This window comes from Berghia stephanieae, chromosome 13 (genome assembly GCF_034508935.2).
Source record: "Berghia stephanieae isolate SIO BIC M18660-M18661 chromosome 13, UCSD_Bste_1.3, whole genome shotgun sequence".
NCBI classification, from domain to species: Eukaryota; Metazoa; Mollusca; class Gastropoda; order Nudibranchia; family Aeolidiidae; genus Berghia; species Berghia stephanieae.
The window spans coordinates 36,923,992-36,946,965 of NC_088372.1; the positions used below are offsets into that span (position 1 = coordinate 36,923,992).

The 22,974-nt window shown below is 36.6% G+C and overlaps 2 protein-coding genes across 2 annotated transcripts in view; both read right to left on the minus strand.

Moving 5' to 3' along the window:
* LOC144959016 (uncharacterized) overlaps window positions 1–22,974 on the minus strand; it is a 212,342-nt gene that overhangs the window by 162,174 nt on the left and 27,194 nt on the right. The window lies entirely within an intron of this gene.
* The window catches only part of LOC144958937 (uncharacterized), a 42,847-nt gene that overhangs the window by 9,152 nt on the left and 10,721 nt on the right, over window positions 1–22,974 (minus strand). The window contains exons 9-24 of the mRNA XM_078891235.1: window positions 22,752–22,859; window positions 21,614–21,811; window positions 19,704–19,910; window positions 15,171–15,308; window positions 14,256–14,420; window positions 13,912–14,061; window positions 12,654–12,746; window positions 11,092–11,233; window positions 9,426–9,565; window positions 7,978–8,195; window positions 6,445–6,637; window positions 5,491–5,673; window positions 4,144–4,341; window positions 3,443–3,656; window positions 1,294–1,494; window positions 184–329 (exon numbers count right to left, since the gene is read on the minus strand). Coding sequence (XP_078747361.1) covers window positions 184–329; window positions 1,294–1,494; window positions 3,443–3,656; window positions 4,144–4,341; window positions 5,491–5,673; window positions 6,445–6,637; window positions 7,978–8,195; window positions 9,426–9,565; window positions 11,092–11,233; window positions 12,654–12,746; window positions 13,912–14,061; window positions 14,256–14,420; window positions 15,171–15,308; window positions 19,704–19,910; window positions 21,614–21,811; window positions 22,752–22,859 — 2,694 coding nt within the window. The remainder of the gene's footprint in view (window positions 1–183; window positions 330–1,293; window positions 1,495–3,442; window positions 3,657–4,143; window positions 4,342–5,490; window positions 5,674–6,444; window positions 6,638–7,977; window positions 8,196–9,425; window positions 9,566–11,091; window positions 11,234–12,653; window positions 12,747–13,911; window positions 14,062–14,255; window positions 14,421–15,170; window positions 15,309–19,703; window positions 19,911–21,613; window positions 21,812–22,751; window positions 22,860–22,974) is intronic.

Consider the following 22,974-nt stretch of genomic DNA (forward strand, 5'->3'; position numbering starts at 1 on the left):
TTTGAGCCAAAAACATTCTGTGCTTAGTATTTTGCTCTTTTTTTAAATCTATTATATTCATTTTTGTTTATTACATTTTACAGTAAAAGTTAAGAAAACTTTCGCAACTAACATATACACAAATATTTGGTCACAGTTGGGAAACTGAATTGAAATCAAACGAACGACAAGACAATTGTTTACCAGAAACTTCTGTGAGAGCTGTACCATTGCAGTACTTTCCAGCATCACAAGACTTGCAGTCAGCCTCTGATTTGCCACTTCTGTCTGGATTGTAAGTGCCTCGAGGGCATGCTTTCATTAATGCTGTACCTTCAGGACAGTAGTAGCTAAGAGACAAACAAATAAAAAATTAATTAATTAAAAAATCAATTATTTATCCACCATCCCTAACAAGGGGGTCCTGATACCTCAGTTGGTAGAGCAATCACTTCACACACAAAGGGATGGAGATCGATCCTGGGTCCGGTTAATATTTTTTTTCTGATTCCCCCTGTCCACCCAGCAGCAATTGGGTAGCTGGGTCTGTTAGATCTAGTGGAAAGTATTTTGCAATAGACTAACATCCTATCCAAAAGGTAGCAAAAAATTGCTCTTGTTCATTTCACGCTTTAAAAACCAGGATAAAATCCGGCTCCATGGGCCTAGTGGCTCTGAAGGACTACTAGGGCATGCTTTCATTAATGCTGTACCCTCAGGTACACTAAGAGACCAACAACAGCAAAAAATAATAATTAAATAAAAATAGTGTTCCATATTATTCAGAAATTCTTTAAAAATTCAAAGTTCTCTCCCCCTCCCTCCCTCCCTCTTGGACTAAGAACACAGCCTAAATTAGGTTCAAGGGTTCCAACTGAGACTTCACACCTCAACAAATGCCCACTCATGCATTTATACAATAATCTCATGGTTTGCACATAAAAAATCATGAATAGAACATTAATGTAAATGTGGCTGCTCGAAGCTCGAAGAAGTAAATGACAATGTGAAATTGAATATAAGCTTCAATTTAATTACAAAAACAGATAGAATGAAAGTTTCGGGTTTCCCCTTTACCAAATACAGGCAGGAAGAAACACTAAAGATGAATTAGATGATGTGGTAGTGGCATCGCATCTTAACAATCCACTACCACATCATCTAATTCATCTGTAGTGTTTCATCCATCCTGTTTGTTGGTAAAGGGGAAACCCAAAATGTTCTTTCTATCTGTTTTTGTAATTAAATTGAACCTTCCATCCAATTTCACATTGTTGTTTATTGATTGAATATAACATTGTAGGTAAGACATACCCTGGGTGACAAGTATCTCCCCATGTAATGATAGTGTTGTTGTTGGAGGCGTCATCGTTGTACACAGGGTCATCATCCAAAGCCCCAAGGTAACAGATATGACCTGCTTTACAGAACCCTCTAGGCTCTGTGGCACCTCTGTCTTGACAGTAGTAGCCAGCTGGGCAGATTGTACAGTTGTCCTCGGACACCATGTGAGTTCTGGATTGGAAAATAGAATAAGATGTATTTCATGTATTTCATGTATTTCCCCGTGTGGTGTCCAGGGTCCCTCAAATGAGAGGGTTAAGAATAGCCCAACGTCAAGTCAGCGTGTCGTAAAAGGCGACTAAAGGTGTGTGATTCCCCCATCTTTGAATCACCTGGTCCTCCAGGTTGGGGGTTGGCAAAGGGTTAACACCCCTTTCCGTTAAGCTCAAACCGTTACAGAAACGCAGATGGACAAACCAAATCCTTTTTTTAGCTTGGGCGACCGAAGAGTTTCTGGAATGACAGAATTTATGAAGGACAACAGGAGAAGAATTAAAGAAGTTGATATACAGAGAAGTGGTAAGACCTGGAATGAGATAAAAAAGTTAGCTCAGGATAGAGAAGGATGGAAACTGTTTGTCTGTGGCCTATACTCTGACCCAGGGTGAAAAAGGCAATGATGATGATGATTTCATACCTGCCTACTTGAAAATTTCAAATTCAGTAAGAAATACAAAATTCATCAGTAATTAATGGTCAAATTTCAGTAATACTAAACCAAACAAAAATAATGATAGATACACCCTTTTATATATGTTAAATAAACTTACCATGTTATATAGGCTTACTACTTATGCGGGTCAAGCCTCAAAGTCCATTTTCCACAGCATGGCAAAATATTCATAAGAAATCAAGTCCAGTGAATATGTAAAAACTACATCTGCTACAAATTCTACACAGTATAGATATTAACACCATTTACAGTTCTTCAAACAAAATATTTATACACACTTTATTAATTATTTTTAATTTAATGATGCGACCATTTGCATCAGTAATATTTCTTCTATTTCCGTAAGTCTGTAATACACTTCCGTAACAATTGCAGACGGTCCCTAATAATAGGAAGGTATGGTATTTGTGTCAGTGCATGATATCATAAGTCGGAAGGTGAAAACTTTCGATTTGCATTTTCTGAAAGAATATGCTCCCCAGAGCATTCTAATCTTTATTTGAAGTAAATCGGGTGATTTTTCATGAAGTTATGGTCAGATGTATGGGAAAGGTATCCCGCAACTTTTCTCAAATTTCATACTTTTTTAACTTGACTAGCTGTAAAAAATATTTAGAAGTGAAATTAAGCTTTGATATTTCCCGAAGATGTACAAAAAGGGTTGATTTAATCGTTTATGACAAAAATTGACCTTCTAATTAATCTTGGCAATATCTCAGTTCAAACCTTTTCACCATCCAACTGATTATGTAATTCCCTGTAACATTTTGATCAGAAAGATGGTCCTCCAGTAGATACAAGTTCTTCTTCTTCGTTTGAGCAGCCAACGCCATCATGCTGACAACAAGCACTGCACCATTTTGGACAAAACATTCATCGTACCCCATTAAGCTTGAGTTAAAGTGACAGATGTTGTAAGAGTTCTTACGCACGACAAATGTCTAACAGGCAACATGAACTGTATGTATGGAGTGAAAATCTGGTTACACACAGTTGCTGAAGGACTTAATGAAACACATTAAAATAGGGATTTCCTGGAAATTCACTGTTTAATGTTCATATTGATTCCCATCTAAATTCACACAATATTTATCTATTCATAAAGTCATCATCTACACTATGAGTGGCTATGTGGCCTAGTGGTATGACATTCACATTTGCACTGGAAGGCCTAAGGTTTGAGTTCTGAACTAAGCAACGCAAAGTTGAGTCCTTGGATAATACTCTTTAATCACATTCTTGCACCGTACTCAGGTGTAAAATGAGTACCTGGCCGTTAACTGCGTTGTATCTGTTGGAAAGAATTGTGGTATTGCCTAACAGGCATCATGTCTCGTCCTAAGTGTTGCCGTTGGCTGTTGTAAAGCACTTTTGAGCATATTTAGTGGATATTGCGCTATATAAAAGCTCAAAATTATTTTTTTTCACTGGTTCTTGAATTCTAACCTGTTAGAAAATGTCCCTGGAGGGCAATCGACGGGCACATAACTGCCATTGCCACAGTAGAATCCTGCAGGGCAGGCAATCTGCTCTGTCATAGTCTTGTTGGGACAGTAGAATCCTGGATCACATTCAAAGCAAGCGCTGTAGGCTGGGTAAGGCATGTAGTGACCTATCTCACACTCTATCTGAGATGCTGATCCATTGGGAGAGAAGTAACCTGAGGATTGACATCGTTATAGTCTTATAGTCAAAGTCATGTCGTGTAAAATACAAACTAGGCATTCTGCCATCATAAGGTAATGAAAATGACATCACTCAGCTCTTTGTTATTGTTTTTAGACAGCCATTTTAATGATGTTATCATTAAATTATAATACTCAGACTACAACTTACTTACTTACTTACTTACTTACTTATCCGAACCAGCGACCACCTGAGCTCTAGCCCTTCGGTCTTGTGCCATGACGTAGAAGTTAGACGTCTTTTGTAGTTGTTCCAGGTGACTATAAAGTGTGTTACTGATGCTTGGATTTGGTGGGAGGAATGTGCATCTCAGGTCTTCAAGAGGTTGACATTCAAGATCAGACTATAAACTTTTAAGGTTATACAGAGTTTTGTGTGTTGCTACGTTATATATCCGACTGGCAGATGGTGTGAGTATTTTACCTATATGTATATCATCAATATACTTTTCTGTCACTTACCAGGGTCAGTGATGTTCTGACGAGGTGTTCTAGCACCGCCAGTACAGTAGTATCCACCCCAACACTTTCCGGTGGGCTCTCCTCCAGCGATGGAGGAACAGTAGTAGCCAGCATCACACTCGAAACAGTCGTAGTTGTTGACGGCTCCTGTAGCATTGCTGTAGGTACCAGCAGGGCAAGGAGCAGCAACATATGAACCTAGGTAAAAAAAAAAGATAAAATTAGAAACAAAACAAAAAAACTAGAGCATTTATATAGCGCGGCTATGTGGTCTAGTGGTATGACACTCGCATTCGGATCGGAAGGTCCTGGGTTCGAGCCTCGCGCTCGGCGCATAGTTGAGTCCTTGGAAAAGGCTCTTTACTCATTCTCTCACCGTACTCAGGTGTAAAATGAGTACCTGGCCATTAACAGCGATGTCTTTGTCTGAAAAATTGTAATATCGCCTTACAGGCGTCATGTCCCGTCCAACATGTTAAATGTTGCTGTTGACCAGGGACCACTTGTGTAGCACTTTGAGCACATTTAGTGGATATTGCGCTATATAAAAGCTCAAATTTAAACTTAAATTTATATAGCACATATATCCACTAAACATGCTCAAAATATTACACCCTTCCACCACGGCATCATAAGATCCCGTCACCTAGGCATTCCATGAAGGAATATAGATAATCCATCAAACAGGATGTCTGATGTCAACAGGAATCACCCATGCTGTCCCCAAGTGAGCAAATTGGGGGTTAATAACCTTGCCCAAGGAAAAAAAAAGAAAGTTCATGAAGCAGGGTTCAAACCTGGGACCTTCCAGATCACAGTGTAATGCCTTAACCACTCTGCCACTTCGCTCAAAGCGCTTTACAAAGAGTCCTTAGCCAACAATAACATTTAAACAAAGTGCTTGTAGGGCGATATTTTAATTTTTTTCTGACAGAAACAACACTGTTAACTGCCAGGTACTCATTTTACACTTAAGTACAGTTAAGAAACTGTGAATAAGGAGCCTTTTCTACATGTAATGATGATGATATAATAATAATAATAATAATAATAATAATAATAATAATAATAATAATAATAATAATAATAATAATAATAATAATAATAATAATAATAATAATAATAATAAAAAATGATGATGATAATAATAATAATAATAATAACCCCATTTGTTTAGCACTTTTTGCCAAGGTCTCAAAGCACTTTATAAAGTCAGATATCTGATCAATCACACACACACACACACACACACACACACACACACACACACACACACACACACACACATACGAGAACATGTCCAGTCAAGAGAGACAATGGTGGAATAAATAAATAAATATGACTCACCAAGCACACAGTATCCTCCAGCGGGACACAGTTCTCCAGTGACGCCATCGGTGGGGCCAGATGTTGTAGCACCCAAATAACACAGGTAACCAGGATCACAGGGAGCTCGTGGTTGCAGAAGACCTGGAGCATCACAATAGCTGCCAGGATCACACAGTGTACAGTCATCCATCTTTTCAAGGTCTGAAGGGTTCAAACAAAAACCACATATTTAAAAAATATCCATTTATTTGTGTGGAAAATACCTAAGTTCAAATATGTTATAGTAAATAATAGTAAATAGTAAATAATGAATTTTTTAGAGCCTAAACATCCACATTAATCGTGTTCTGCGGCACTATGTTATATATTAACTCACTCAACCCTAACACTGATTATATCCGTAGTATATCCAGGCTTCTTTTCCCCATGCCTATTTCTTACATGTTTCTGAGACAAATTATAGTTGTAGTATCAAAGCTACTGGGTTTTTTTTAGTTTTTGCATGTTAGTGGTAGTTGAATAAAACTATTTATGTACATGCTCATTTTTAATACATTTTTTCCAATTTTGTTAAGTAGCCAAAATCTATAGGATTGAGGGAGTAATAATAATAATACAGCGCATAACAGAGTGATGATTTACAAGACAAAAAAATCTCTACTCCTAAAACTAACTATACATTTGACTGCTTCCCTCCCAGCTAGGGTATCCGGTCAGGGCCAGGACAAAACCAAGTAATCTCATTCCAAGACAAAGACAGAAAGCATGTTGGAAAAAAACCAAGTAATCTCATTCCAAGACAAAGACAGAAAGCATGTTGGAAAACATTGTTAGGGGGATAGAAGACACAGTAAGTGCCTGCCTGCCCACTATGGGAGGTCAGGAACCCCACCCAGAAAAACACAGTTATGACACTATGACAGGTCAGTGCATATTTCATGACATTACCCTTACTCTCAAGAGCAAACTTACTAGTTTCATTTCCATATCTGCCCATTGGACAAGGTTCAGGCTTGGTAGAATTTTCCACACAGTAGTAACCCCTGGGACAATCAATGTACATTTCGCTGGCCTGAAGACAGTAGTGGCCAGCAGGACAAGCTTTACAGCTGGACAACGATGGGGCTGCTACTTCATCCATGTAGGTACCTGCTGGGCATGGTTCCTGGACAGAGAAGGGGGGGGGGGGGAGAGAGGATAAAATTCAAGTTCGAAAGTTTATGCTTAGGCCATTGGCCAATCATGCATTAGACATTTATTCATTGAATAACATTCTTTAACATCTATCTATAAAAAGCAATAATAATAAAATATCTAATATAATAAAATAATAATAATAATAATAATAATAATAATAATAATAATAATAATAATAATTAATAATAATATAATAATAATAATAATAATAATAATAATAATAATAATAATAATAATAATAATAATAATAATAATAATAATAATAATAATAATAATAATAATAATAATAATAATAATATAATAATAATAATAATATAATAATAATAATAATAATAAATAGTAATAATAATAATAATAATAATAATAATAATAATAATATAATAATAATAATAATAAATAATAATAATAATAATAATAATAATAATAATAATAATAATAATAATATAATAATAATATAATAATAATAATAATAGTATTAATAATAATAATAGTAATAATAATAATAATAATAATAATAATAATAATAATAATAATAATAATAATAATAATAATAATAATAATAATAATAATAATAATAATAATAATAATAATAGTAATAATAAAATTGATAATAAAAAGTTGTCGATGATTCAAAAAGTCAATTCAGTAATAAGTCAAGTTGAACACGGTAAAAAAACAGATGTCCTTCAGAGCCATTAGGCCAATGGACCAGAGTTTATCCCAGTTTTTTATAGCATGAAGAGGACAATAACAATTGCTTGCTACCCTTGGGGGAGGTGAAAAATCTTAACTATGCCTTTCTCACATCTCTCATTTGTCCTTAGTGTTTCATTCATTGTGTTTTGTTGATAAAGGGCAAACCCGAAACATTCATTTTATCTGTCTTTGTTAAATAAATTGAGACTTCCATTTCATTTGCTATTGATAAATACTGGAAGATAATTGAAATAAAAATATTATTGAGATTTGCTCTCAAAAGGGGTTAGTAAAGAAAGATGTGCAGCTATGAGGTCTTGAAGTATGGCACTCGCTTTTGGATTGGAAGGTCCTGGGTTCAAGCCTCAATCTGCGCATAGTTGAATCCTTGGAAAAGGCTCACCTTACTGAGGTGTAAAATGGCTGTTATCAGCATTATCTCTGTCTGCAAAAAATTGTAATATCGCCTTACAGGCATCATGTCTCGTTCTACATATTCTACGTGTTGCTGTTGGTCAGGGACCCTTTGTAAAGCGCTTTGAGCACATTTAGTGGTTATTGCGCTATATAAAAGCTGAAAACTCAAGTTAAACAAAGGATGCCTAAACATACATGCTTGGGTCCATATGAGCCGATGGTCGCTGGTGATGCAGCAAAAGGATTGGTGAAACCCGAAGGACAATAGTAACCCTTGTTACAAGATCCTGTCTCATCCGTGGAACCTTCCAGGCAGTAGTAACCGGCATCGCAAGGAGCACAGTCTGTGATGGCTCCAGCCCCGACTGTCTCTCGTTTCGTACCCACTGGGCACAACAGTTCTTCTACAGTGGCTGTGAATGAAAAACAAAATACATGCTTAGAGAACGGCTGTCTGCAGACCAAAGAAAGGACTTCTACAGAGCCATTAGGCCTGTGGAGCCGGAATTTATCCCGGTTTCTATAGCTTAAAACGGACAATAGCAATTGCTTGCTATCCTTTGGATAGGATGCCATTCCTACCCATTCACTACTGGATAGACAGGGGGTCAGAAAAAAATCTCGACTGCATCCGGGATCGATCTCGGTTCCCTTTGCATGTGAAGCGAGTGCTCTAACAATTGAGCTATTGGGACAAAACGTGCCAAATACTTCTCTGCCATCTGTCTAGATTGTAAGTAATTTTTGTTATCGGCTGAAGAAGGGTTTGGAGCCTGAAACGTTATGTGTTTGTTGTTTTGTTCTTTTTTGAAGCTGTTATATACAATTATGTTCATGACTTTATTTTACAGTCCACAGCTTCTAGCAGCTTAGTATTACTTAGAAAAGTGAGCGGAGCAGGCACTTATGTTGATAATAACATAAAATGAAGTGAGTAGAAAAGTGCCAGAAGACAATAGAGAATAAAAATTTTGCGGCAATGGGGACTCGAACCCATGACCTTAGTGATACGACAACTCTGCCTGGCCATGGGAGGGACGCTTTGCAGTCGACGCCATCCACCACTCCTAGGAGTCTGACATCTTTAACCTCCATCAGACGTCCGCAAAATCACAATCTCTACATGCAGCCATGTGATCTTGTGGTTTGACACTTGCCTTCGGATTGGAATGTCCAGGGTTTGAGTCCCGATGTGGGCATCGCATAGTTGAGTCCTTGGAAAAGGTTCTTTACTCACATTCTCTCACCATACTCAGGTGTAAAATGAGTAGCCAGCCATATAAGCTTTGTCTTTGTCCAACAAATTGTATTATCACTTAACAGGCGTCGTCATGTCTCACCCTACAAGATAAGTGTTGCTGTTGGCTAGGGACCCCTGTAAAGTGCTTTGAGCACGTATAGTGGATATTGCGCTATATAAAAGCTAAAGTGTTTGGGGGTTTATTTACATTTTCAAAACCTGCTAATATTCCTATTACGTATTGATGGTATTACGATTGTTGTATTTTTGTGTGGTGTATCAGCTTATTTTTTGGTTTCATTTACCATTTTTATTTTTATTTTTTCCCACTTTCATGTATGTTGTCATCAAATTATTGATTTATTGGCGAAAGCCTAAGATTGAATAAACTTTGAAACCTTACCCTCAGGACAGTATTTTCCAATTGTACAGTCTGTAGCATCCCCGACAGTTGTCAGGCCAGAAACACAGTACTTGCCAGCAGGACATTTCTTGTTGTTTAACATGTCATCTTCTGATGTCGTTGCATTGTCACAATAGTGCCTTTGCAAGGAAGTAAACAGTTCATTTTGTAAAGAATTACAAATGTATACCTCTTTGTTTTTAAGGGTTTTACAGCCATTGAAACACATTTAGGTCATTTCAGAGCCAGTAAAATGGAAGAAAATGGGATAGTCAAATATTGTGTGGCTATGTGGTCTCGTAGTATGACACTCGCTTTTGGATCGGAAGGTCCTGGGTTCGAGCCTCGTGCTTGGTGCATAGTTGAGTCCTTGGAAAAGGCTCTTTACTCACACTCTCACTGAACTCAGGTGTAAAATGAGTACCTGGCCGTTAACAGCGTTGTTTTTGTCCAAAAAATTATAACATAGCCGAACAGGCGTCATGTCCCGTCCTACATGTTAAATGTTGCTGTTGACCAGGGACCCCTTGTAAAGCGCTTTGAGTACATTTAGTGGATATTGCGCTATATAAAGCTCAATTTTTTTAAAAATAATTTTTAATTCTATATATTTACAATTGAAAGCACTGTAGAAAAAGTAAGGGAAATGGCTCAAATGCGAAACAGATGTAGATTCCAAGAGCACATTATCAGTGTTCTTAAATTGAGATCACATAAAAGTCTCGTCCAGACACAAGCACAGGATCCCACTAAGAGGAAGACACTCAAATCTTTACAAACCATTATATATTCAAAACAACAAAAATATATCAGAACATAGCAGAGAGATGATTTATAAGGGAAAAAATATTATCTCCCTGAAACTATAACTATACATTTCACTGTTTCCCTCCAAGTCAAGGACTCCAGCCAGGTGCAGGACAAAACCAAGTAATCCCATTCCAAGACAAAGACAGAAAGAAACTTGGAAAACAGATAAAGGGGGATAGGAGACAAAGCAAGTGACCTCCTGATCACCATGGGAGGTCAAAAGAACCCACCCAGGTAAACCTCTTTGTACACAAACTATGGTTAACATGTCATCCTTTGATATAGTCGTTGCATTGTGGCAATAGTACCTTTGCAAGGAATTAAACAGTTCATTCTGTAAAGAATTACAAATGTATATTCTGGTGTATCAAATAGAAGGAGGGGTAGTAATAGAAGGGGGGGGGGGGGGGGGAGGAGGCTTTCCAAGTACCAAACTTCAATAGAAGGGGTAAGGGGGGGGGGGGGGGGGTGGAATAGAAGGGGGGTGGTGTGCGCAATTTGACTAATGAAGGGGGAGTGAGTGCAATTTGACCAATCCATAGAAGGGTGGTGGGGATATTCTAGGTTATTTGATTTTTTTTTTCCATTTTAGTACTGTTTTCTCTTTTTATGAATTTTCACTGACATCTTTCATGAATTAAAATTTAATAAAAAGGGAGAAAAGAGGGGGGTGGGGAGGTTGTGAATAAACTTTGGAGGGAGGGGGGTGGGAGAATAGAGGAAGATCAAGTAGCAACGTTACATATATTATTCTCCAAAACAATACAATATACAAATAAATGATTAAAATGAATGTGCCTGAATGAATAATAAAAACGTTTTAAAACGGAAACCTTAAATCAATAAGTAAACATACCCAATCCTACAAATGGTGCAGGACTGCTGCCCTGGCTCCGAGTAATATCCAACAGAACAGTCGTATGGGTTGATGGTTTTCTGTGTACAGTAAGAACCGCCAAGACAATCCAGGCAATCAAACTGTCTTCCAGCAGGCTCTCCTGAGGAAAAAATAGTAAATGTCATATTTTAAAAGTTGTGTTTTATGTTTTAATAATAATAATAATAATAATAATTATAATAATAATAATAATAATAATAATAATAATAATAATAATAATAATAATAATAATAATAATAAAATAATAATAATAATAATAATAATAATAATAATAATAATAATAATAATATATAATAATAATAATAATAATAATAATAATAATAATAATAATAATAATAATAATAATAATAATAATAATAAAATAATAATAATAACAATAATCTTTATTGTCCAAATAGGCAATTTTTAGGAGTTTTCATCACTTGTGACACTATCAGATCATATAAACGCCAGGTAAAAGGGAGATGGTAGAGGAAAGTTTTAGATATGAAACTAAAAGCACCAACGGGGTCCCGATAGCTCAGTTGGCAGAGCACTCGCTTCATACGCAAAGGGACCAAGATCAATCCCAGGTATAGATGAGTCCATGGAAAAGGCTCTTTACTCACATTCTCTCACATTACTCCGGTATAAAATGAGTACCGAGCCTTTAACCATATTGTCTTTGTTGGACAAACTGTAATATTGCTAACAGGCACCATGTCTCATTCTACATGTTAAGCGCTGCTGTTGGCTAGGGACCCTAGTATAGCCTTTGAGCATGTATAGTGGATGTTGCACTTTATAAATGCTCTAAAAATGCTCTAGTAGAGAAAAAACAAACAATATAAAGAAGAATATTTAAGACATTTATAGTGATGATAATTTTTGCATGTTAATAAAGTTTACCAAGACAAGGACAGGAACACTGCCGTTTTATTAAAGAACACATAATGTGCTATTTGGTTAACATTGCATATACTGTGTTTTTAAAAACAACAGCAGAACAGATGACGGATGAGCGTAGATTCCCCAAGGAGTGAAGAGGATTTAGTAAGCTGGTAAGTAATTAAGTCTGAAATTTTAATGTTTTTTTTTTAAATTGAGCTTTTATATAGTGCAATATCCACTAAACATGCTCAAAGTGCTTTACAAGGGTTCCATGGCCAACAGTAACACCTAACATGTAGGACGGGACGTGACACCTGTTAGGCGATAATACAATTTTTTTTTCGGAAAGAGACAATGCTGTTATCAGGCAGGTATTCATTTTACACCTGAGTACGGTGAGAGAATGTGAGTAAAGAGCCTTTTCCAAGGACTCAACTATGCACCAAGCGAGGCTTGAATACAGGACTTTTCTGATCCGAAAACAAGTGTCATGCCACAGAACCACCTAGTTGCACAAAAATCATTATCATAGCGACAGCTGATAAAGAGTGAAATATTAATTTTTAAAATAATGAAAGCAAAGACAGATCCTAAATGTGTCTTCTATAATGGGATAATATCCTGAGATATCCTGTACTGTGTTATCTTACCAACAAGGTTTCCTCCACCATCAACTCCATAAGGCATGTAGGTTCCTGCTGGACAGTCAACGGGGTTCACTGAGGCAAACTCACAATATTGACCTGGAAGAGTTGATGTTATATTTATTAGGATGTAAGACAATATCTTTTCAATTTCAAACATAGTGCTCTTTTATATATATATATATATATATATATATATATATATATATATATATATATATATATATATATATATATATATATATATATATATATATAAGGACACTCGCATTGTATTTCGTCAAGACAATCGTTTCAGTGCTGGTAGCAGCTCTTCAGCTAAAGACATCTTAAACAAATTGATAATTTATTGTGATAGAATTAGACCTTTAAATCATTTATATGCGTGTTGTTGGCTCCCAATTGAATAAGGATATGATTTGGAAGACTTAATATTTTTCTTTTCCCCATTGACCTCAAAGTTGAACTTTTTTTTACTTTAACAAAATAATTGATGGCAGATGTATCTTTTTTAAACTTTGTGGAATCGTATTCTATATAATTCATTTTATCAATCTATGGCATTTTAAAATATAAAGTGTCTGTTTTGCTATTCATTATAAATTGCCTGAGTAAAATTTTAAATGTTTGCTGACCATAGAGATCAGCACCACAGAATTTTGGAGGAAAATTTATTTTCAATACTTAACTTATCCAGATGTAATACTAATGTTAGACAAACATCTTTAATGTTTCCTACTATTCACTTTTGGATTAATATTAGATTTGAAACAATGAATGCATGTTCTATGCATAGTTTTAAAACTTTGATCGACCGAGAGTTGTATTATCTATGATTTCAATATGTCCAGTAATGCCCTGTAATATAACCAAGCAGGCTCTCAAATGGAACCCACAGGACATGAGGAAACAGAGTCGTCCAAAACAGACCTTGAGAAGGAGCCTTCACCAAGATTTATGCGTTTCCAATCTTACCTGGAATGAGGCAAAGGTCTGTGCCAAGGACAGAAGAAAATGGAAAAGTGCTGTTGAGGCCCTATTCTTGGCCAGGACTGCCGTCTCAAGGAAAAAGGCTGTATGTTTACTTGAAATAAGAGACCACATACAGTCTTTTTCCTTAAGACGGCAGAGGAGCCAAAAGGCAGAAGTCAGACTGTATGTTTACTTGAAATAAGAGACCAATATGGTCTTTTTCCTTAAGACGGCAGAGGAGCCAAATGGCAGAAGTAAGTAAGTAAAGTTTTGTCATGCACACGTTACTCACCCTGTGTACAATTGAGACAGTGCGAGACACTCCATTGTCCATACACTGGGTTGTAGGTGCCATTCTGACAGCCATACTGTTCCCATTTGGTAGTGCCAGCAGGACAGTAGTAACCCGGTGGACACAGATCTGTCTCTGTAGATCCTCCACCTGAAATAGAAAAATACATTTTTAAACCCCTCCGCACCTTTCTAACAAGTTTCATTTTACCTGACATATAAAAATAATGATAAGTATGGAAATGTAAGCTCCAATTTATTAAACAAAGACAGATACTGTGGACATTTCGCATTTCTCCTTTATCAACAAAACACGATGAATGTATTTTTATTTTTACAACTCACCTTTACAGTAGTAGCCTTGTGTACAGGTGTCACACTGTGATGCCTCATACAGATCCGACTTGTTGGAGAATGTACCGGGCGGACAAGGGAACCTGTCTGGTGCTGGAGTCATCAAGGGGCAGTAAAAACCTTGGCCACAGGGTTGGGGTGGATTGATTGTCTCTCCTGGTTGATGGAAAATGAATAAATAAAGAAATTTGCAGAATTAAGATCTGATCTTTGCAATGATGACCTAGCAGTATAGTGAATTGTTCGACTATGTGGTCTTGTATATATATATATACACACAAACACATATTTCCATACATACCCTTGAAGTTGGTATTTGGAACAGCGCTTAATGGTGACAGATTTTTTTTATATATAGTTTCTATTGGTTCATCAAAAGGTATACTAGTAATCAGTAGTAAACGATTGCACAGCCTCAGCATATGATCTAAATTTATTTCATATCCAAGTAATCAAGAAACATGAATATTCCATACTATAAGATATTACAGAATAATATTCTTTTAATTTATTATTGCATGGTTAAAAATGGAATCAACATTGCTCTTACTGTTTATTGTGAAATTTTTATTTTGATAGAATGTAAAGAATGAAGAGTAATTTTCTTTTTCTTTTTAAAATTTTAAATTCCATATTTTTAACAAAGAAAATTGATTTTAATTTCTAAAGGGAGTAAAAAAACGGGGAGCGTGTGAGAGTACAAGACTAAATGTTATGGAGCGCTTGTTTACTAGTGTTGATGTATTTTTATATTTACTTGGATTTATGTATATAATAATTTAAAATGTCAGAGAAAGATAAAAAAGATCTAATATTTATCTATTTGTTCTTATTTCTTATCTGCTATTACTCCCAAAGTAATATGCAGAATATTTCGGACAATAAAGAAATTTTGAATGAACCTACCAAAACCCCAAGCACAATATTTTCCTGGAGGACAAGGATCACACTCATCGGCTGAGGTCAGATTGGTACGACCTGTGTATGTCCCAGGTAGACAATCAAACTGGTCTGCTGCCAAGGTACCCTCTGGACAGTAATGACCTGGGACAGAAAATATTAATAGATAGAACGAAGATGATGTCACTCAAGCCTTTGTTATTGTATTTTGCCATCCGCGATTGTGAGTGATTCTCACTAAACTGTATCAACTACACTATAAAAGTTCATGGTTACACACAGTTTTGTGTGTTGGTCCGTTACACTTCCGGATGTCAATGTTATGAGCTTCTTAGCCAAGCGCATACTATTTATAAATTTAAAAATACAAAAACATTTAGGATGGGGTTCAATCTCATTTGCGGCTATGTGGTTTTGTGGTATTTTAATCGCCTTTAAATTGGAAGATTCTGGATTTTGAGTCCAGCTCTGAGCAGCGTATAGTTGAGTCCTTGTAGAAGGCTCTTTACTCAAATTCTCTCACCGTACTGAAATGTAAAATGAGTACCTGGCCATGGACAGCGTTATCTCTGTTGGAAAAGGATTGTAATATTGCATAACAGGCGTTATGCTTTATCCTACATGCTACGTATTCCTGATGGCTAGGGACCCCTTGTAAAGCGCTTCGAGCACGTTTAGTAGATATTGAACCATATAAATGCTCTAGTAAATAAAATTGAAACTAAATTGTAGCATTTTTAAATATATGAAATGATTTTGGAAGCCAGATTGGTAAACCTTATGAAAGTCTTTGGTTCATAATTGAATATTCAGCTTGCTTACTTGTCAACTGGAATTGCTTTAAAAATGGTTTAAAAATGTAATTTTTATCATATTTCAACCTCCCTCCATTAGTTGCCTAGAAAGCGCCAAATTAAAAAAAAAAAATACCAAAATGATTAAAATTTCTCATATGTTATTCTAAAATGTCACACAACACATAGCCATATCACAATTTGCTTTGATTTTTATCAGTCATATATACAAGCATGTACATCCAGTTTTTTTAAATTGTTAGTTCACCTGTAGGATAAAGCATAAATTGTTAGTTCACCTGGTTCGACAAATGGATGATGCCAAGTCTGCAAAGATAGATCATCATCAAGCCCTACTGCAACCTCCTCGTGGTGTCGAACGGTAACAGGTCAAGCTGGCCAACTGCAGAGGGCGACAAGAATAGGCAATGGCAAACCATTCTTGTAACTTTGCCGAGTTAACTGCATGAATAAGTCCAAAAAGTTAAACGGTGACAGCGTAAAGGGGAGCATGTTTTCACGGAAGACTGCTGCCTCGCTCGGTTGGGAGCGTGATGTTCGTCAGGTCACACCGAACCGTCAGCCAGTTACTAGGCGAAATAAATTTAACAAATGTGACAAAACCAAAATTGGGACATGGAATGTCAGGACCTGTGCCCAAAAAGGAAAACTAAACAACATTCTGAAAGAAATGAAACGGCTCCAAATAAATATTCTTGGCCTGGCAGAGATGAGATGGAAAGAGCAGGGAACCATGTCAAAACAAGAAAACAACATGACATATAAGATCATATGGAGTGGTGGAACCTCTTTCCAAAAAGGAGTAGGGATGATCTTAGACCAAAAATCAACCAAATTTTACAAAGGGCACGTAGCAATCTCAGACAGAGTTTTGCTGGTTAAGCTAAGAGGACCTGTAGTTGACACCAATATTATTCAAGTTTATGCACCAACAGAAGAGGCGACAGATGCAGATATGACAGAGTTTTACCATTCACTAGACAAAGCAAAACGAATGTGTAAATCACAAGAAGTCCTTATGGTAATGGGGACCTAAATGCTAAGATTGGCAGAGGCAGAGATGGTGACATAATCGGACCACATGGACTCGGAGACAGAAATGAACGAGGAAACATCTGGGCAGATTGGTGTAGAACAAATAAATTAATGATTTCAAACACCTGGTTTCAACAACACCCAAGAAGAACCTGGACATGGCAATCACCAGGGGACAGAGCAAGGAACCAGATAGACTTTATAGCAGTATCATCAAGATTCAGAAATGGCATATTAAATTGCAAAACCTACCCAGGCGCCGATGTAGACAGTGACCATGTCCCAGTTGTTTGTACAATAAGGATAAAGTTTAAAGCTATTCAGAGAACAGCTGGTAGAATAAAGAGGGATTACAGGTTATGCAAAGACAATGGCATACAAACAAAAATGAGAGAAGAATTTGAAAATGCACTCATGATACAAAGCCAAAGTGAACCTGATAATGAAAAATGTGAAAAACAATTTGATATATTCCAAAAGTGTGTCAAAGCAACTGCAGAAAAGCATTTACCAATAGCTCAAATAAACAGCAAAAAGGAATGGATGACAAATGAAATTCTAAACCTATTTGAAGAAAGACGAAAATGCAACAGAGGGTCTGCAGAATACCAAACATTGAACAACCACATTAAATCCAAATGCATCGAGGCACACGAGAACTATCTAGACTGGAAATGCTGCGAAATCGAAAGAGAATACAAACCCAACCCCCAACAAGCTCACCAAAGAATAAAAGAACTATCAGGGAAAAGGAAAAGCAAAGCAGCAGGAAGTTGTATCCAAAACAAACAAGGGGAACTGCTATTTGAAGAACAACATATAGAAAGCCGATGGGTAGAATACATAGGCGAACTGTACAATGATCCAAATAGAAATGAACCACCACTGAAATTCAAAGAACCATTAAGCGAACCAAACATCACCAAAAGTGAAATTGAACATGCCATGGAACGAATGAGGGATGGTAAAGCAACAGGCCCTGATGAAATATCTGTAGAGGTATTAAAAAGCCTAGGAGATCTAGCAATTGATGAACTTCACATATTATTCAACAATATATACAATACTGGGAAAATTCCAGAAGATCTCTGTAACTCTATTTTCATAGCAATACCAAAGAAAGCAGGTGCAGTCAGATGCGAAAATTTTAGAACTATAAGTTTAATAAGCCACATCAACAAAATACTGTTGCGTATAATTATCAACAGGCTAAGGAATAAGATTAACCCCGAAATCGCAGAAGAACAATATGGATTCCAACCTGACAGAGGGACAAGGAACGCAATATACCTCCTCCGTGTTTTAAGTGAAAGAGCTATACAGGTTCAGACCCCACTATACCTCTGTTTTGTTGACTACAAAAAAGCTTTTGATAGAGTACGCCACGAAGAAATACTAAAACAACTGCACTCCATTGGCGCTGATGAGAAAGACCTCAGACTCATGCAAACATTATACTACACCCAGCAGGCATCTATCAAAATCGGAAACTCTACAGGAAATTCCATTCCTATTAAGAAAGGAGTCCGTCAAGGGTGTGTTGCCTCACCAGATCTGTTTAATCTATACCAAGAAACAATCATGAGGGGCATAAATAATATGGAGGGAATAAAAGTGGGAGGTCACAACATAAATAATATAAGATACGCAGACGATACGGTACTCATTGCAACATCAGAAATCCAACTTCAAAAGATTGTTGACAAAGTGGTAGTAGATAGTGAAGCCAAGGGAATGGAAGTGAATATCACCAAAACGGAATGCATGGTAATACAGAAAAACCCCGAAAACTACAACACCTGCAATATAACGATTCACGGCGAGCAACTTACCAACGTAGAAAGTTTTAAATACCTAGGTTCAATAGTGACAACAGATGGAAGATGTAACCGAGACATACGAGCAAGAATAACTCAAGCCAAACAGGCCTTCATGGACCTGGGAAACATTTTGAAAAACAAACAGATGTCGTTCGGGATTAGATTCCGAGTCTTGAAGTGCTACGTGTGGCCAATCTTGTTATACGGATGCGAAAGCTGGACTACAAATGCAGAAACACAAAAGAACATTGAAGCTTTTGAAATGTGGTGCTTGAGAAGGATGCAGAGAATATCGTATACTGCACACAAAACGAACGAAGAAGTGCTAAAACAAACATACCAACAAAGGAAACTAATGCCCTTAATAGTGGATCGACAACTATCCTTTTTCGGACACATAGTAAGGAAAGATAAGAATGAATACCTGGCAAGTTGTGGAAAAATACCTGGTAAACGCGCCCGGGGGAGACAAAGAAAAACACTCATAGACCAACTGAAGGGCTTCACCAGCCTAACAATCCAAGAGCTGTTTGAAAAGGCAAGAGACAGGGAGGAATGGAGAGAGATAATTCATGCAGTATCCGAAGCCTGGACCAGGCATGGAACCTAGAAGAAGAAGAAGAAGTTCACCTGATCGTTCAAATCAATTATCTTGAGACCTTTAAGATGGAATGAAGATGACGTCACTCAGTTCTTTGTAATTATTTTTAGACAGTCTGTCAGTGATCCATTCTCACAAAATTATATCAATCGGACTATAAATGTTACAACTTAGCAGACTTTCCTTTAATTTTAACCTTGTTACAAAATTTTTATAATTTTCTGCAGCCTAAAAGAAAGAAAACACAGACAATTCCAACGTAACTTACCTTCTTTACAGGGCATTGTGTACTCAGTCTGGTTAGAGAGTGGACAGGCAAATCCTGGTTCACACAAGATGCAGTTGACAGGGTGACCAACCTCAGCCAGAGGATTGTAGGAGCCTGGAGGGCAAGGTTCTGGTGCTACTGTGGGAGCCGACGCTGTGCCTGCAGGACAGAAGAACCCAGCTGGACAAGGCTCACACTCTGTACCATCTGTATGAAGAAGTAAGAAATAATAATAATAATAATAATAATAATAATAATAATAATAATAATAATAATAATAATAATAATAATAATAATAATAATAATAATAATATAATAAAAATAATAATGATGATGATGAGGATGAGGATGATGATGATGATGATGATGATGATGATGATGATGATGATGATGATGATGATAATAATAATAATAATAATAATAACACAATGAGCTTGTGAGTATGTGCTACTGCACAATAAAAATATTATGAGTTTAATAAGTACAAAGAAATGAAAGAATACGTTTATTCCACCCCTACAAGTAATATAAGATATTTTGTAACCAAATAGTACTGTATTAGTACTTTATTCACCATAATTTGTATCTTTCTCCGTCTGCTTGAATGACAATTTGACCCAAAACTAAAAACGTTGGATTTGTATTCATGCGCACCAAAAGATTATTTATAATTGCCAATCAGCTGTCTCTTACACCTTATTTCACACCAATAAAATGTGCGAAAATATTCTGCAGTCGTCAAATAAATTTTTTATTCAACGTGTTCAAAGCATTATTCAACGATTACGCATTTACTAAGAAATGATAGGGTTTTCCAATGGGAGGGTAGGAATAATATCCTCTAAACATTCTCAAAGTGCTGTACAAGGGGTCCTTAGGATGAAACGAAACGCCTGTTAGGCGATATTACCATCATCAGGACAATCAATTTTCTCTGTTCATGTCATATTATTATCACCATGATAATGTGAAAGGATACACGCTTTTCATAAACAAAAGCTAGAGGTGCCTAAATGAGCCAGTAAAATGGAGAGAAAAATAAAGTGAGTAGATGTGATTCACTTTATTTTTCTCTCCATTTTCATAAACAAATACATTCAGAACTGAAGAAAAGACCTGAGTCGAACATAATTCTGATTTTATGGTTAGAGTAATCTAGGGGGAAAAATCGATATATTTCAACTCTATTTAACCTTCTAACAGCAAAAATAAGAACAAAAATTAATATAAACACCTTCAAAAGAGAACAAAATACCAAACACAGAACGTTTTGGGCTCAAAACCCTTGCTACGTGCCAACAACATAAAACAATTCAAACATAAATACATTACTTATAAGCCAGATAGACAAATATTTTTCATTATTTGTGTTGTTGGATGAAGAGGGGTTTTGAGCCTGAAACATTCTGTGTCTTGTATTTTTGTTCTTCTTTTTTAAGTTGTTATATTCATTTTTGTTGATTACATGTTAACAGTCCACAGCTTCTAGCAGTTTGGTATCTCTTTAACAGCAAAAATACATTTCTTTGAAATCATAACGTCTTTCTATTTCTAGAAAGCAATATCACTTAAATTACATTAAATCGAGCTTTTATATAGTGCAATATCCACTAAATGTGCTCAATGCGCTTTACAAGGGGTCCCTGACCAACAGCAGTACGTAACATGTAGAACGAGACATGACGCCTGTCAGGCGATATTACAATTATTTGTTTACAATTTTATTACAATTTTTTTTTCCGTTAACGCTGTTAACAGCCAAGTACTCATTTTACACCTGAGTACAGTGAGAGAATGAGTAAAGAGCCTTTTCCAAGGACTCAACTATACGCCGAGCGAGGCTCAAACCCAAGACCTTCCGATCCAAAAGCGAGTGTCTTACCACACAACCACAATATAGCCGCACTTACTTTCTAATCCAGTCCTGGAACTGTAGGTGGTGATAGGACAAGCATGTGTGAAAGGCGACTCTTGCATGGCTGTACACCAGAAACCAGCGGGACAGTCGATTCCATCATTGGTGGATCCCCTTGGACAGTACTTTCTGGATGGGCAGGGGAGGCAATCCTCTACTCTAGTCTTATTTTTATCAGGGTTGTAGTAACCGCCTGGGGGCAAGATGAGAAATAATTTATGTGTCGGTGCATGACATAATCAGTCGGAAGGTGAACATTTTGGATTTGCATTCTTTGCATTTTCTGAAAGAATATGCTCACCAGAGCATTTTAATCTTTATTTGAAGTAAATCGGGTGATTTTTCATGAAGTTATGGTCAGATGTATGGGAAAGTTATCCAGCAACTTTTCTCAAATTTCATACTTTTTCAACTTGACTGCTAGCTGTAAAAAATAGTTAGAAGTGAAATTAAGCTTTGATATTTCCCAAAGATGTACAAAAAGGTTTGATTTAATCATTTATGACAAGGACTTAGTGTATGTTTAATTTGGCTGACAGCAGATGTTGTGAGTATTTTACCTAAGCGCATAGCATCAATAATGCCAAAAGGTCAGTTGGAAAATTTCAAAATGACACCTTTCCAACTTTAGCCAGAAAAAGGGCACCCTCGACTTATACAGCTATTGAGCTTTTTAAAAAAAATTCTTATATAGAGCAATATTCACAAACATGCTCAAAGCGCTTTACAAGAGGTCCCTAGTCAGCAGGAACTCTTAACATGTAGGACGGGACATGACGCCCTGTTAGGCGATATTACAATTTTTTCCAACAGACACAACGCTATTAATGGTCAGGTATTCATTTTACACCTCAGTACAGTGAGAGAATATGAGTAAAGAGCCTTTTCCAAGGACTCAACTTTGCACCGCTCAGAGTGGGACTCAAACCCAGAACATTCCGATCCGAAGGCATGTGTCATAGCACAAGACCACATAGCCACTTGATAAAAATACTTACTTACTTATCCAAACCAGCGACCACCTGAGCTCTAGCCCTTCGGTCTTGTGCCATGACGTAGAAGTTAGACGTCTTTTGTAGTTGTTCCAGGTGACTATAAAGTGTATGATAAAAATACAAAAAGTGTTGACCTACCTGGGCAGGGGTATCTTGTAGCTGATATGGTTCCTTCCAAACAGTAATGACCCTCTGGACATACATACGATGAGTAGTCTTCCACCCCGGGGCCAACACAGTAGTAACCTGAAACCATTTCATTGACGTATTTTACATACGATACATATAAGAGTAAAATTTTATTCAATTTATTATAGATGGAGCAAAAATGACGTCACTCGGCTCTTTGTTATTGTTTTAA